Source organism: Chamaea fasciata, unplaced genomic scaffold (assembly GCF_029207755.1).
Source record: "Chamaea fasciata isolate MVZ Bird 193981 ecotype frontalis unplaced genomic scaffold, bChaFas1.0.hap1 SCAF_1, whole genome shotgun sequence".
NCBI classification, from domain to species: domain Eukaryota; kingdom Metazoa; phylum Chordata; class Aves; order Passeriformes; family Sylviidae; genus Chamaea; species Chamaea fasciata.
This window is the reverse complement of record NW_027094086.1, coordinates 45620739-45636994: the sequence shown is the minus strand read 5'-3', so window position 1 is coordinate 45636994 and position 16256 is coordinate 45620739. Positions and strand designations below refer to the sequence as shown.

The window sequence follows — 16256 nt, the reverse complement described above, 5'->3', positions numbered from 1 at the left end:
GAAAACCAATCCTGCTACATATTCTACTCCCAAACCCTGCAAACATCACTCCAAAAAGCTGTAAGAAATTTGCACTTAAAATATTTCCTGAGTTCTTCAAAATGCTACAACCCCCCCCCCCAAAAAAAAAAAAATCTTACATTTGCTAAAATTATGAGACTTCAGAAAAAGCAAAGCTAGAGGACTGACTAGATCTAGGCTGAAGGTGGGAGGATAGTTAAAATGCCCACACCAATAGTTGCTGTTTGTTTGTCACTTGCTTTTAGATTACTTCCTGCCATATTGCTTTTCCCATTTGTTTTTATTATAGATGCCTCTGGAGTTCTACAAGTTTATAATTTTTAAGATAACAAAGAAGCTAGCTGATCTTTTTCATAATAAAAAGGTGAAAGTTAAACTCCAGCTGCAGATAAAATGCAGTAACACGCAGGGGTTCTAGATACGATAAAATAAAACAAAACAATTTTGTAATGGAATTATGAAAACATTACTTTTCATATCATGAGATAAAGATGCACCAAGGAATGACAGTAATTCCTCCACAGGAGCACTGTATGAGTCACTTATTCAAAAAAGTGAAGCTAATGTCTTTGTAAGCAAACACAATCCCTGAAATAACTACCTTTTAATTATAGTATTGTATATTCATGGGGAATATCATAGCAACCTTTACTTCATTCATTATGTTTGAAATTTCAGAACATAAAAACATGTTCTATTCTTAATGTAATGCAAAATGAAGGTTAAAAACTGAGAGTAAATGATCTGATTAACACTCAGGGTGGTGAAAAAGAAAATCTAATCACATGGATTTATAACGTTCATGGAGAAGGTAAGGACTATTATCATGTTAACAACAGACGTGGTAACAAGACCCAGCACAGAAGACTAATGTTATCTCAAAATGCGGGCATACAGAAAGCTATGACGAAAGAAAAAACCCCACCAAAATCCACACACAAAAATTCAGAAGGATTACCTAATTTTTCTTTTATCTATGACACGTAAGTGCTGGAACACAGCTACCCTTTCATAAAGGAGCAATTTTTGTTTAGAATTTAGATCATGCACACATAACAATAAACCATTCATCTTTTATTTTTGATGTGATTAATACAGTTAAAGTAAATGCTACTACTTTCTCTCTTTAGGTAAGTATGTAAAAAATATGACAAAAAGCAAGTTATTGACTAATGTAAAAAAAAAAAACCTGATGTAGGAAGGACCATGAAGACTCCTCAGCAAGAAAACTACTTTGAATAATAGTAAAATCATTGCATTGAAATTCTTGTGCTGAAAAGATCTGAAGGCTAGATTATCCTACATGTTCAAAACAGCTCATCTGCAACACTTCAAAAGCATACCACCCACTTGCTCAGACAACTTGCTTCAACAGGACCACCTGCATGAGCAAGTACTACTAAAATTCAGAAAACATTATAGAAATGAACTCAAAGGAGAGAATCATCTTGTGCAATGAGATGTATACAAAAGCAATTAGATGAAGAAAAAAATGTATCACAGTTATCAGGCTGACATATGCTGCACATATCCCAGTCAAGCACCCACTGCCTTGAAGTAAGTCACACAAATGGCCTGAGATGTGCGATGAAAATGAGCTAGTGATGGTTATGGGTTGTGATGTGCTGCGTGTGTGAACTACGCTGCAGACACATGCTAAGTGCTTCAACACTCAGTCAGCAGCAGATTTTGGTATCTGGAACTGAGACTGCGGTTACAATTTCAGAGCACATTGTGTCGGGAAAGAATATTCACCATTTCCACCTCACACCTCGCCATATGCTAAACAACCACAAGCTACGGATCATGAGGTCCATTAATAATCAAGAGAGGCGCCCACTACCAGTTTCGTAATTTGAACTTTCTGTTTCAGAATATAACAAACTATACTGTCCCTCACACACAAGAGTTTAAGCCTGATACAACTTTAGGAAAAACAAAACAAAATACCAAGGTTTGACAAAAAAAAACCCCAAACCAAACCAACAACACCCCCCAACACCCCCCCCCCCCCCTAAAAACCAACCAACCAAAAACCCCAAAATAAAACAAAAAAACCAACCCTCCAAACCCCCCAAAAGACATACAAACAAAAAAGCTAACCACCAAAAACCCCAACACTTCTCTCCTTCCCAAACCAGTCCCACTGACTTCTGTGGAATGATGCTGACTCAAACCTCCCATGGCCTCTAAGTCAGGTAGCTAAACTGCTGAAAGTAGAAAACAGTGAACAGAATCCTGAGAAGAATCCAAAGCTTTCTATCTGGAATACCTCCGCTTTCTCTCATTCTTCCCTTATCCCCAGCTTCTGCTAGTACAGTCATCATTCACACAACCCAGAAAGTTGCTGCCTGGAATGACAGGAGTGCTGTAAACCTTTTGGAGACTGTTTTTCAGCCTACTTTTTCTAGGTGAAAAAAGTCCAGAACATTTCCAGTGCTGACAATACTTTTCAGAGGCGAGCAGGCTGACTTCAGTTATGACCCACAGATCAAAAGCTTTTCTGGCTTAAAGAATTAATAGCATTTTTCTCAGCTGCTGTGGAGATCACACGACCCTGTGCACGTCATGCCAGGGTAGAAGACAACTATGAATCATTCAAGATCCTCAATTTTCTTGACAAGTACTCTGTCTGTCAGACTGAACAAAGCAGACCAAGATGGCCTCAGATAGGATTAACAGAAGACCGTTGCGATGGACTAAACTGCTCTTTTATTACTGATTTCACATCATAATTCCTTGGACCTGCTGGCACAGGAGAAGAAAAAACCAAACACACCAACAAAACCAAACAGAATTCCAACTTGTTGCTGGCAGTTGCTATGACTCAGAGGAACTAGCTGGAATTTGAACTCATCTAATTTCTTACGGGAGACATCACTATGATAGAATGTACAGGGTTTGAAAGGAACATGCTGAACATGTTTTAGGAGTTTCTGGGTCTGCCATGACAACTAAGAAACCCAACTTGATTTTACAAAGTAATTTGCTAGCTATAAATAAAAGTAATTTTACTGATTATGAAAATGTCTGAAGCTTTTGAAATATTGTTTTCACTGAGATGCACATAAGGCTTTAAAATTCCCTTTCATTCCACTACATGAGATGCACCCTAGGCTGGATGGCTCTGGGTTTGAGTCACCTTGTGTACCACCTTCTACTGAAGCCGCTTGTTTAATCAATCCTCAGGATTTTAGGGATGGTGCACCATAAAAAAGTTAATATTGACACGGAGCGTTTTCCTGTAATTTGCTGATGACTTACAGATTCAAGATTGACACAAAGCAATTTTTCTTGATTTTAACAGAACAGTGGCAGTTTCACCCTATGAGGCCTCATTCTGAAAATATATTTTTGATGTCAGTCCCATACTTTTTCAGAACACTCACTTTGACACTTCAATACTTTCGTTAACATTGTCAAAAATGCGAAGATCTTTATAGTCAATACCTTTTGCCCACAATGCTCTGTACACTGCTTTGGTTATGCAGTATTTTTCTAAGCCACGGTTTACAAAAATGAGATTACTGCTTGCAGAGAACTTGTTGGGACATTCCAAAATCTTTGCATTCTAAGTTCTTAAATCTCACATTAATGTGTGTAAAACCAAATAAACCCCAATGAAATATAATTCCCTCTTCTTCCCCTGGGCACAGGAGGTCAGGAGGCCCAGAAGGGAACCAAGAAGAAACAAACCTAGGAATTCTTACCATCTAGTTAAGTATAGGCAGAATTTAAATACAAAAAAATGTCTAACCAAAATAAAGTAAAATAATCTCCCTAAAAAGCAAGACAGAATATATTTAAATCATCCACTGTGGACAAAAAAGTAAGTTGGAAAGTTTATACTCTCTCTTCATCCATTCTGCATAGGAACAAATTCCTAGCTTTGAAGCTGTAGGAGAACCTACCCTCATTTTGCCTACATTTTATGCTACATTTTGCCATGTAGCATAAAATTGGCTACAGCAGAAGTGGTCATAAAAGCGTGTATGAGCTTTGTACGAACTGCTCTTTTCTGGACATGTTTTCTACATTTAGAGTGTGCAAGGATGTTTTAGACCCCCAGAGACTGGCCTACTGTCAATGGGTCAAAAAAGAACCTGTGTACCTGAACAAAGTGACAGCAATGAAGATAACTAAATCGCAGTACTGGCTTTAAAATTCATCTTTTAAAAAGTAAGAGGGAGGTTTGTGACTAAAAATCATTCAGTCTTTTGTAAGGCCCTTAAAATTCTCTAGGTCTAGGTGCTTTCTATGCCCACTGTGAGCAGAAATGGTCCTAATTTCACATTTCTTACTGTTTTCCTCCTAGTCCACCCGTTGGCAGCTCTCCTTTGGCTGCAGGCAGCATGTTCACGCACTGCCAGTGAAAGGCGACGATCACGGATGGTTTACATTGCGCTAATCTCCACAGGATGCTTCCCCCGGCCACACCACCCCAACTGTGCCTCTCACAGAGACAGCACTGCCGGCTGAAGGGGAGCACAGCACAACATGGGCACAGGGGAGACTTTAGAACTACTCCCGTTTTGCTCTCATTGTACACTGTTACAATGGTTAACGTTTCCGATCTGCAGCACAGTCCTTCCCAACCCCACCATCACCTATGGCTTCCCCACAGACCGTACTCAGAGAACCTAGCTCACTCTGTCCTGAGGGTTGTGTGGACAGTAATTAAAAATCAAAGATCCATGACAATTGCTGAGCAGACCCTCCCGAGAATTCGGGATGAGCAAGAGCTGGGAACCTGTGAACTGAAAAATTACTTCTCACAGGACTGAGTTTTCCTAATTTTCTTTTAAGATTGTAACTTTCCTGTACAATACCAGATGCACAAACAGGATGCATTTCTTGTACTGAAACTATGTACAAACAACTGAAATACATGCATAGGCTCAAAGGGTTGTTTTCACTTTATTTAACATAAGCATTTTTCCAAAACTGCATAAACTGAAGTTTCCTTTGAAAACTGCCTAAGAAGAACATTATGCAGAAAAGCCAGGAAGTAGGAAAGTACTTAGGGAAACGCAGGAAGCATGGAAATTACTAAGGGGAACACAAATTTCAGACAAACAAACAAATGAGCAGAAGGAAACTATAAAAGTCTGTACCAGTGAAGGGAGACACTGTTCAGATAACTCAAGTGCCAGATGACTGAGACTGGGGATGTGTGGAAGAATTGCACTTAATTTTTCAAGGCTTTTAACTGGAAAATTTCTTAGACTCTATTATATGCACTGTTCTCTTTGTAATTACTACACTTACTTCTTCTACCATTAATAATGTGCATAAATCTGCTGTTTGTCATGTTCATAAAGCACTTAATAAACGTCCTCTAAAGGGAGGAAATCACACTGCTTGAAAATCCACTAACTTGGAGAGAGAGGGGGAAAAAAAGACGCTATTCTTAGCATATACACATCACTCTTAGTCCTCTGATATATCAGCAGTGGTTCAACTAGAGGTGACATGAGAGTAAATGCATATGGCACCTGCCTGGGAAGGTATTTGAATAAACACAGATGTGCCCTGACAGCTACTTGAAAACTAAATGCTTTCAAAGCTTGAAATCCCAGTGGTGGCACATCTGTCGATAGCCAACACTACTATATATCTAGAAAGGCATTCACCCACCACCAAGACACGGCTGTATTTGGTTTAGATGATATTACGCACCCTGCACTTGTGTTACTGTCCAACGGGTTCCCAGACAAGGAGTGAGGAAAGTTTACATACAGCAATGAGAGCGGATGTTAGCTTTCATATAACAGCCTTAGCTGGAATCTGATCAGAATGCTTTTACTGAAACAGGACAAGACTGTTTTTACATCTTATTCAAAAGTCAAGCAAATGCTATATCTGCAATGGCAAAAACCAAAATGAGAAAGCAATGTTTTATTTAAAGTTATTGCCCTCCTTTATTCAAAGTTACTGCCTCTCAAATTTGCCCTAAACCAGGACAAGTATTTAATGTAAAAATTAGCTACGTACTAGAGTGTTTCAATGTAAACAAAACAAAGTGCAGTGAGAAGTGTAAATCTATACATAAAACCCATTAATCTTTCCTCACCTGATCTTCTTCTCCACCCCCTTCTTCATCATATTTCAGAATGTTGTCCCTCACATCATCTTCAGGATCAATCAAGAGCTGCTTTGCCTGACGCTCTTTATCACGGCGTTTCATCCAGACCACGAACATTAAAACTAAAACTGTAATGCAATAATGGGAGAAACAAAACCACATCTTGATTCTGCAATACAGCCATAGAAGATTGTAGAAATTTAATTTCAAGATTTAAAACAAGAAAAAAAAAAACCCCACCAGAAAAAAGCAATGAAGTTGGGTTTGACTGTTCTGGATAAGGTACAGGGTTTTTTTTAAATTAAAAATTAAACAGAGGGCAGCTTAAGCAAGAGATGTTTAAACTCAGACCACTATAGGCAATTTGGTTTGGAAATCAATCACATATTCAAGGTTTTAAGTAACAAATCCATTCCACATCTGCAAAAAAACACTTGTCATGAAAAGAATTAAGAAAGACTGTGCTTCATAAACCACTATATCCAGAACGAAATTTTTTCTTCAGTGAATCTCTGTCAAGTTTCATACCTAGCATTTAAAAAGTATCTTGTATCAAGAAAGAAAATGCACTGTGTGCTTGTGTAGAATCATGTGCTTAGCCAGGCTCATTTTTTTTTTTTTAAATTACTCCTTCCCATAATTTTCTATGTTCTAGACGGGTGCATAGTGCACTACGACCAGGATAATCTCTCCTTTGTGTTTCACAACGGGCCACCAGTTAACTATAATGTGTAACATTATAGAGAGTTAGCATCTAATTTACTACACTGGACAGACACTCATGCTTTTTTAGTCATTTCCCTTACTCAATGCACTTCACACAAAATAAAATACTAGTACAGCTTTATGCAGTACTTAAATATACACAGCATTGCAACACCTGCCTCTCTTGTCAGGCCAGGTATGACTTTCAACACTAATTCCTACTTGCATTAATCTGAAGCACAATAGTAGTAACACCAGAGCACTCCTTAAAAGCACTGTTACCCACTATGGGTGACACCAAACCACACAGCACAAGAGAGATTAGATGCCTGGGGACTAATCACATCTTCACCTTGGCCACTCACTGACGTAACATTACAAGTGTCCATCAGTATAAATGGAAAATCTCTTTCACAAACCCACTGCAGGGCTTGATTGCCAAACAGGTGCTAGCTGTATTCTGTCCAACTCCAAATCCTGTACTATCAGAGAGTTTTCATACTTGTCCAAAACACTGAACACCATGCAGCAACAATTCCTGGACCTGAGCCTTTAGTAACGACCATCTTTGTCAAAGTACTTGATATTAAAACATAATATTGTACATGCAAAACAAGAATAAAGGAGTTAGAATTAAGAGAGCTATCTACTCACTAAGCAAGATGATGATACAAAGCAGAATTGCAATGATGGCACCAGTGCCCAGCCCTGCACCAACAATCCGGTCAACATCCGTGCAGTCTCCATTTAAGTCACACTGGCAAACTTTCACCTTCAGCAAGGAAGTGCTGGATGCATGTGGATTTCCAGAATCTGTAATTACTATGGGCACATCGTAGATACCGGCCTCCAGGAACCGGATTCTTAAGGAGAGCTGGGCATGATCACCTGTGTGTGAAAATAAGGCACTGGTTAAAAAATAATATATTGCTCACATGGGATTAAAATAGTATTGGCAAAAATAGCTCATGTTTGAGCTTGGAGTTCATTTCTGGCTCAAACCGCTATGTGACACTCAGGGTAACAGATTTACTGACTGCTGTGACCATCTTTTCTTCCTTAAAACTTCTCCGGGGCACTTACACTAGGGTGATCTCCTGATCATATTAACCAAATTCATGTATGTTGTGAAATAATACCAAAGAGAAGACATTTGCAAAAGTTTCTTTAAAAGGATGAAGATTTCCATAGTGTTAATTACCACTAATTCGAACAATGGTCCAGTTCCTCTTAATGCTAGCCGGTGTGTCAGGCAGCTCAAAGGCAAACGGGCCTGCATTTGGATCTATGTCAGGGTCTACAGCAGTGATGTTAATTGCATTAGGCTGCAGTGTTTCACAAGTTGTGGCTTCTTTTGGATGCACTTGGGGGGCATTATCGTTGATGTCCAGCAGGTATATCTGAAGTGTGCCAGTTCCACTCATCGGGGGTATTCCTAAAAGAAAAGGAAATAGGATTAAGCCTGTTTCCAGCTGCAAAGTTACTTAAAGCTGTACCAACACTCTCATACGTTTACCTCACTTTTGGGATTCTGTCTTTTACAAAACCAATCTAACACTGTCACTGCTCCTGCTAACACACTAATTCTTTTGTGGTCTGTTCTCAGAAAAATGGCCCTACTCAGCAAAATTCATCAAGTAACTGCAAATCCACACATCAGGGGCTCATCCACTTCACTGAACAGATAGAGTTAATCTTCAGAGATGGTCCACATCAAAGGCTTCAAAGAAGAAGGTGCAAAATTGGGATGGTTTGTCCTCTGGACAAATTATTTCCTAACTTTGAACGCCTAAGATCACCTTTTACCACAAATGTGCTATTTAAATTCTTTCTAATACTGACTTTCAGCATGCTATTTTTAGACATTCCTGCTATCCATATCGAATGTGTGATGCTTCCATAAACCTTGCAGAATCCCACATTAATGTTATCATTTGGCACTGAATTTTTCATATAACTAGCAATGGTTCTCATTCCACCTCCCATAACCTTCCAGTTCCATTTATGTTTTTTCTCCAGAACAGAGCCAAAGTACAAAAACCGTTGATCTAGCTTCCAGTTCACAAAATTTTACCATGTCTTCTTTCCAAGGCAAATAGCCCCAGTGTTTCAGTTTTCCCTTCTCATCTGAGAATGTTCCTAACTGCGCCTGTCCATCTTTCTGCTATCAGCTATGAACACTGCAGCACTCCAGCTGAAATCAAAGGACTCATTTCTGAGCAGTGTTAATTGTCATTAACAAACTGACAACAAAAAGATACTTTTCCCTCTGCACTGCTGCAGCCTTAATGTGGGAAAATACAAAGCCCCTCCAATGACACATTACTCCCCACAAAACCCACTCATGCTGTGCATTCACTAAACTTATCACACTCCCATGCAGGGTTTTTTTGATTTTTCAATTTTCAATTTTCTGTCAGCTCAACTAATGTAACCAAGACAGTGTTTTTCTACAAACTCAAAACCAAATTTTTCAGCCATTTCCCAAGTAGCTGGGAAATTACACACAGTCTGATAGTAATACAGATTTCCAATGGGATGTATTCTAAGCATGTCCTGTTTTCTGCCCCAGTAAAACTGAATACCATTCAATCACAAAGAAGAAAAGCTTTTTTTGAAAAAAATACACAATATTGATACATACCATTATCAGAAGCAAGAAATGTTGCATTATACATATTGTTTTGCACATATATTGACTCTCTGTCCAAAACAGCTGTAGTAGTTATTTGTCCATTAACAGGGTCAATTTTCAGCCAGTTTGCAGGATCTGAAAGTTTTGAGTACCTGTGTATTTAATCATAAGCTGTGTTATTTATCTGCCAGCAAAGACAATATTAGTATTTTAATTTGTATGCTGAACACAGTTTTGGAATTTGAAGATAGCGTTTTACAAATTTCCATTTATCAAGCCCTGTCAGTAAAGTTCTTGGAAATACATATTAAAACCAGTCCTGCATTTTGATTCTTTAAGTGCCTTGCCCTGTAAGTCATCATGTAACTGGAGGAAATCATATAATTACCGTAAACTACCTAACATTAGTACTCAGACTCAATTAAAATATTCAGTCAGGATCCTTCTTGGTTTTTCTACACCTACAGAGTTATTCATACTAATTTTCATCTTGTCAGCGTGCTGAGAGCAGGAGAGAGGTAAAAATGCAGTGTTAGTTGCACTAACTCACATTGTTCTAGCACTTCCATATCACTTCATTTTCAGAGGCTCTGGTTTTACTGCACGTTTCTCATCTTAATTGGAAAGAGAAGGGGCTTTCAAAACCATTCTTGTATCTGATAAATTTTCCCTTTGACATCAATCAAGTGTAAGCTATCTTAGTATCAAAGCCCTCATGATGTCATTTCTATGATGGTTATGTCCAGAAATGAGCAAAGTATCACAAATGGCTAATCAAAAAATCAAGAGAAAATAAAATTGCAATAATATTGATTTTGGAAGGAAAGACAGAACGTAAGTTCTGGAGTTTCTTCTACATAACTTAAAAAAAAAAAAAAGCTGAAGAAGGTGAGTCCTGATCCATGGGCAATCACAGCCTTAGCTTTGCAGATAATAAGCATGTCTTATGAAAGGCATGCTTGTGTAGCAAAGTTTTAGACATAAGAAAAATTATGATCAAATTATGATCATAGCTATCAGTAGAAGAGTTCACAGACAGACAACACCACCACTTTGCACTGCTGGAGAAAAAATTAAAAGAAAGTCCTTCAGATTTCATCAAAAATCCAATTTTGCTGCCATGTGAAAATTACTGGTGAGTTTTAATTGCAAATGATTGTAGTTCACAGAAGCACATTCTCCACTCTGACTGAATTTGTTGGGATAGAGCATATGCTTTACCACAGATGCATAACTGCATTCTATCTTGATGAAATGGGTCTTAGCATGAGAAAATGACCCAGTTTACACAACTATGAATACCAGTCAGTTCACCTTCTCTACAGCTAAAAATCCCTTTGGAGAGAGCGGCACAAAACCCACAGGATGTGCTGGGATAACTCCAGCTATGGTAAATGCATTTGTTTCACATGTCATCTTTTTGCTACCCACCCATTCCATAACACAGACATTGCTACATGCTGATACAGACCTTAGAGACGTTTGCTGCATGTAACGATCTGGGTCCTGAGCAGTGAAAGTTGTCAGCATGCTGCCAGCCATCAGCCCTTCCTCCTGACGCACAAGCTTGGGGTTTGGGACAAAATATGGGCTCTCATTCACATCAATGACCGTAATGGACACGGTTGCTGTTGACTGAGGAGGATGCTGAATACCCTTAGCCAAAGGCACTTGATTTTCTGCAGCTACGGTAAGTACAAACATCCTGTTGGTCTCGAAGTCAATAGGCTGGGAAGGGCAAAAAGCAGGAAGTGTTAAATGCTTACTCACAGTAGCAACAGACACAGAATATCATTTTAAATTTAAAGCACGTTTTTGAAGATTACTTGTACTGCTTTTCTCAAAAGTGAGGACAGAGTCGAAGAGAGCACAGGATCATCACCTCAACCACAAGGCCATGTGCTGGGATTTTGCTTAGCAGCAGCAGCAGTAGTTTTGAAGTCAGAAGAGCTAGAAACCTACTCTGATATTGCCATTGGAGACAAATGAGGAAACAATTAAGTTTAATCACAAAATGATGAAGCAGCTCCCAGCTTTGTGCCAGGCACTCACATTTGCCTCCTGAGGATCTCTCCTGGTGACAGAAAGCTGCCTCTTTCTGTTAGAAGGATGAAAGTTTCCTTCAAACAAGTTCATGACCATAGCTAGATCAGAGACTCTCATGCCCTAACATCTCACTAGAAAGACTCCTGCTAATCCCAGCCAACCTCATTTCTGGTACACCAACAGCTTCCATCTTCCCAGTGAAGACAACCTTCAGTTTGGAAATTTCTTCTCTGAGCTGAAAGTCCAGTTTAAGGAGAAGTAAAAACAGTGTGACTCTAAAGTTCCTGTGCCATGCTGCACCGGGTTGAGGCATTCCAGGAGACATACACAATCTGCCTTTGTACTACGCACTGTACTACTCACACAGATTCCAGACTGGAAGAAAACCCCGTACCTTACTGGGGCAGTTGGCATGTGACAGTATGAAGTAAGTGACAAGAGACAATCTAATCTTCATTACAGGTTGACAGATCACTGCACTGCCAATAAAAACTGTAGGCAGGTTTCCAACTCTTCCCATGTCTGGGCACTTAAAGGAGTGCTAAAAAGCACAGACACTCACATAATTCTTCCTGGAAGACTGCTATGCAACAATTGCAACCTCTGGGGAAGAGCAGTTATAAACCAGAGACAGTTCTTAAAAAAACCCAGTGTGAGTGACTATTAATGCTGTTTGTAGGTTGTATCTTTTTGTCACTTAGATATTGGGAGGGTTAAAATCAAACAAAATGAAATGAAATGAAACTAAATGAAACGAACAACCCCCCCTCCCAAAAAAAAACCCCAAAAAACCCTCACAAAACAAAACAAAAACCCAGCCCCAACCCCAACTAAAAACCAAAAAAAAAAAAAACAAAAAAAAAAAACAAAAACAAAAAAAAAAAAACAAAACAAAACAAAACAAAAAAAAAAAAAAACAAAAAAACCAAAAAAAACAAAAAAAAAAAAAAACAAGAGAGAAAAGAAATAGTGAATTTTTTAATTTACAAATGGGATTACTGGCATCGCACATTTGACTTTGAAATGGATCAGCCAAAACCAGAGCAGGCCAACTCAGAGATGAGACATATATCAGAGGGTCATGAGGAAAGGTGGCTACTGCCTCACAGGTTTAATTATAGAACCACATTGTTATTATCACTTGAAATAAGTTGTCCCTCAACACAGAGCTGTGTTGGCTAGAGAATGAAGATAGACAGGTTATTCCATAAAAGGTATTTAAATGAGGTTTTAAAAATAGCCAGTCTTTAAATGTCTCTTGTAGAAGTACCCTCCCACCCATCATTTTTTCCTCTCTGATTGTGCTTTGACTGCCTATATCTGTTCCTTAATGGAACGTCTTGACATAAAATGTGCAGACAACACGCATGACTTCTAATTGAGGAGGTAGGAAGCTGTTCCTTTAGACTAGCAAAGAACACTGAGCAGACAGTTTTTCACAGAGTATTTTTTAACTTTTAGCAAATAAAGATTCAAGATCTATAATTTCTAATAACCTAGCCTGGTAATTTTAAAACTGAGCAGGTGGAATACTATTGACAGCACAAGCAAGGTAACATTTGAAGAGACAGGTTACTAGATTCCACAAGAAAGGGAGCATCCATTTTATTCCAGATTCAGGCTGGCCTCAGGAATTCGAATTTCCCAGTGCTCTCCCACTCCTTCCACCTTTGCTGAATTCTGAATTCTCTGGAATGCCAGCATGCCTCACCTTCACGACAGTGACCAGCCCGTCGTTGCTGTTGGGGTCGGTGAGGATGGTGAAGCGGCCGGTCGGGTCTCCCCCCGTCATGCGGTACAGGGCATTCCAGGCTGGCGTGTGCGGCTGGTCCTTATCTGTCACCGTCAGATTGGCCACGATCACATCCACCCTGTTCTCCGGGACCTCCCCGTAGAACTGCAAAAAACACAGGAACACTTTACCTCATCTGGAGGAGCATGCAAGAGCCACATCAGGCTGAACATTCAACAAAGCAGGGCAGCCCATCTCTCTTCACTGGAGCCCTGACAATTTATCTAATGAAGTTCACCTGAGGCCACCCAGAGAACCAATGGCTTGATTCCCTTGTCAGCTTTTGCCTTTAGGTCAAAAGCAGAACACTGTATGTAAAGGATATATATTCTGCACATATTTGATTCTGCCTGCCAGTACGGTATTTAATAAGTAATAAATATTTACTGTCAGTGAATATAATGAGAGAAACAGAGAACGGTTATAAATATGCACATCCCTCAGTAACTCCTATCCTGTACTTACAGTCATGGCAGTGAACTCTGGAGGATTGTCATTGACATCTGTCACAGCGATGACAGCAGTTGCTGTGTTTGAAAGACCATATGTTGGGTTTCCTTCCATGTCAGTAGCTTGAATTATTAATGTATATTGTTGTACTTTCTAAAACACAAAACGACAACATAAGTTTTAGACAAAACTAACATTGCCATAGGACAGCAGGTGTTCCCAAAACTGCACTCTGCTAAGCAATAGAGCCTATCACACAGTTTATTCTAGTTAGCATCACCTGAAATGGCAGGAGCGAAGTTTGTGCCACAGGAATACAGCAGCAGGTTGCTTATATTGAACTACTGTTTGACTTTCTTCGAAGACCATCAAGGTAAGGACAGGCTGACTGCTTCCTGCTCTGATAAACCACTTTAGACAATTAATGCATGATCACAGGTTTAACAACGCTTTTCAAATTGTGAAAAGAGAACCGGAGTGCATTTTATACTAAAACAGGGAAAGTCCTCAAAAGCATTTGAAAGCACTGAGCCAAGGTAGGTTTGTCGGCCAAACAGCCATAACTGCCAAGGTTTTGTTTCAGCCAAGCCTGAGTATAAAACTGCTGCTGCAACTTCTTGTGATCTCTATGGAAACCAAAGATGTCGAGGCCAACAGAGATGAGTAAGGGCACCGGGAGAAAGGGGGAGGGAAGCACCAAACGGGCTATTTCCATAAATGTTAAACACCCCAGCTGAGTACGGCAGCCATGGGCCCCCTCTCCCCCCACTGCTGCCAACGGCCCTTGAGCCGGGGACTTGCTCCCCCCTCACAGCTGGAGTGGGGCCAGGGTCCCTAAGCACCAGAAATGCCTGGCAGAGACCTGACCTCAGCCTGGTGAGCTGTTTAAAACAACATCAACAAGGTTCTATTAATTAAAAAAAAAAAAAAAAATCATAAAGATGTGTTCTGTATAGAACTGCTGAAAAGTTTATTTTAACTCATTGCTCTCAAATACTGTGCATGCTCCTTCATTTACCAGTTCATCGTCCTTCCTTGGAGAGAAGCCTTACTGTTCAGTTCTTCCCAAAACAAAGGACACAAACATAAGGAGCTGCTGTTACTTTGAAACAGCACTTTCACAAATGGTTTATTAACACTAGCAAAAACCTTTTGGCAAAACAAAAATATTTCAAAAAGTGCCTATTTTTATGTTTTAGGTGTTTTTTTTCCACTTGGTGTGTTCTTTTCTTCCACTGTCTAAAGAGTGGGGTATATGACAGATTACTTCTCATGGAAACAATTTATAGAATCATGTAACATGCTGAGTTGGAACCAACCCATTAGGATCAGAGTCCAACTCCTGACCCTAAGCAGGACACCCCTAGAATCACACCATTTACAAAAATGAATTACAGGTATTGATACAAAAAAATAAGCAAGTAAAATTCCACAGATAATATTTAGTTTTCTTTCAAACTTTGGCAAGACAACATGAGAGACATGAGAGGTTTAACGGTTTGCACATTTCCAAGCAGCAACTATGAGTCACAGAATTGAAAGTTCTTAAAATTAGCTGTATGGATCTTTATCTCCCATTGAAGATAACAATTTATGCTCATGCACTCCTTCACACAAGAAACCCTTACAAGACACCCCAAATGTGTATTGCTGTATGTGTATCCCACAATTCATTTTAAAAAGCAAGACTAGTATTAAGTTTACAGAACTGCAATATATATGTTTTAAAGTGCATATATATATATATATATATATATATATATATATATATATATATATTTTTGCTTGGAAAATATACTTGCAAACTGACCTTCAAAAGGCTCTAAGCACCCTAAAGGTTTCCTTCATGACACCAACAAGAGTAGCAGCCATGAGGGAATCAAAGACATGCTTTTACTACTTTCATCCAGGAAAAAAATCATACTTCACTTACTGTGAAGCAATAAAATCTAAAGCAGTATTGAAGCAAACCACACTGCCATAAGATTCTACATTATTGAAACAGCAGGTGCTTCTGATTCATCTGGGTCTTAACACATTGATCCCAAGAAGCAAATTTCATTAAGGAAGCTCCATTATTATTACACAGAGACTCAGCTTCCTTACAATCATCTGATTTAATTCCAACAGAACCAGCACACTTAGAACTTGTCCATAAAGTGCCCCAAAAGAGAGCATACCATTGTTTTTGTTTGGTTCTTTGTTTTTTTTTCCCCTCGTCCCAGCACTCACATAAAGCAGATCAATTGCTGAGAGTGAAATTTCAGAAATCAACAAGTACACAACTTTCCAAGCATGGGGAAATTGGGGGAGGTGGGTCTCCTCTTTTTACTGTGGTTTGAGAAGCAGCCAGGAATAAGCTGTGGAGCATGTGTCAGCAGCCTGCACAGAGACTTAGCAGCAACACATCCAAAAGCGAACTGGCAGCTTCAAGAAAGAACGCAGACCTCATCAGTTCACATCTTTCCACTTCAACACAGGCCAAATAAAAGAGCACTTCACTGAATTAACCTCACGTGAGG

The 16256-nt window shown here is 39.3% G+C and overlaps 1 protein-coding gene across 3 annotated transcripts in view; it reads right to left on the bottom strand.

Moving 5' to 3' along the window:
• The window catches only part of CDH2 (cadherin 2), a 115663-nt gene that overhangs the window by 13477 nt on the left and 85930 nt on the right, over positions 1 to 16256 (bottom strand). For all 3 annotated transcript variants that reach the window (XM_066182135.1, XM_066182126.1, XM_066182143.1), the window contains 7 exons: positions 13750 to 13887; positions 13204 to 13389; positions 10918 to 11174; positions 9456 to 9598; positions 8013 to 8246; positions 7466 to 7699; positions 6095 to 6234 (listed from right to left, as the gene is read on the bottom strand). In XM_066182135.1, coding sequence (XP_066038232.1) covers positions 6095 to 6234; positions 7466 to 7699; positions 8013 to 8246; positions 9456 to 9598; positions 10918 to 11174; positions 13204 to 13389; positions 13750 to 13887 — 1332 coding nt within the window. The remainder of the gene's footprint in view (positions 1 to 6094; positions 6235 to 7465; positions 7700 to 8012; positions 8247 to 9455; positions 9599 to 10917; positions 11175 to 13203; positions 13390 to 13749; positions 13888 to 16256) is intronic.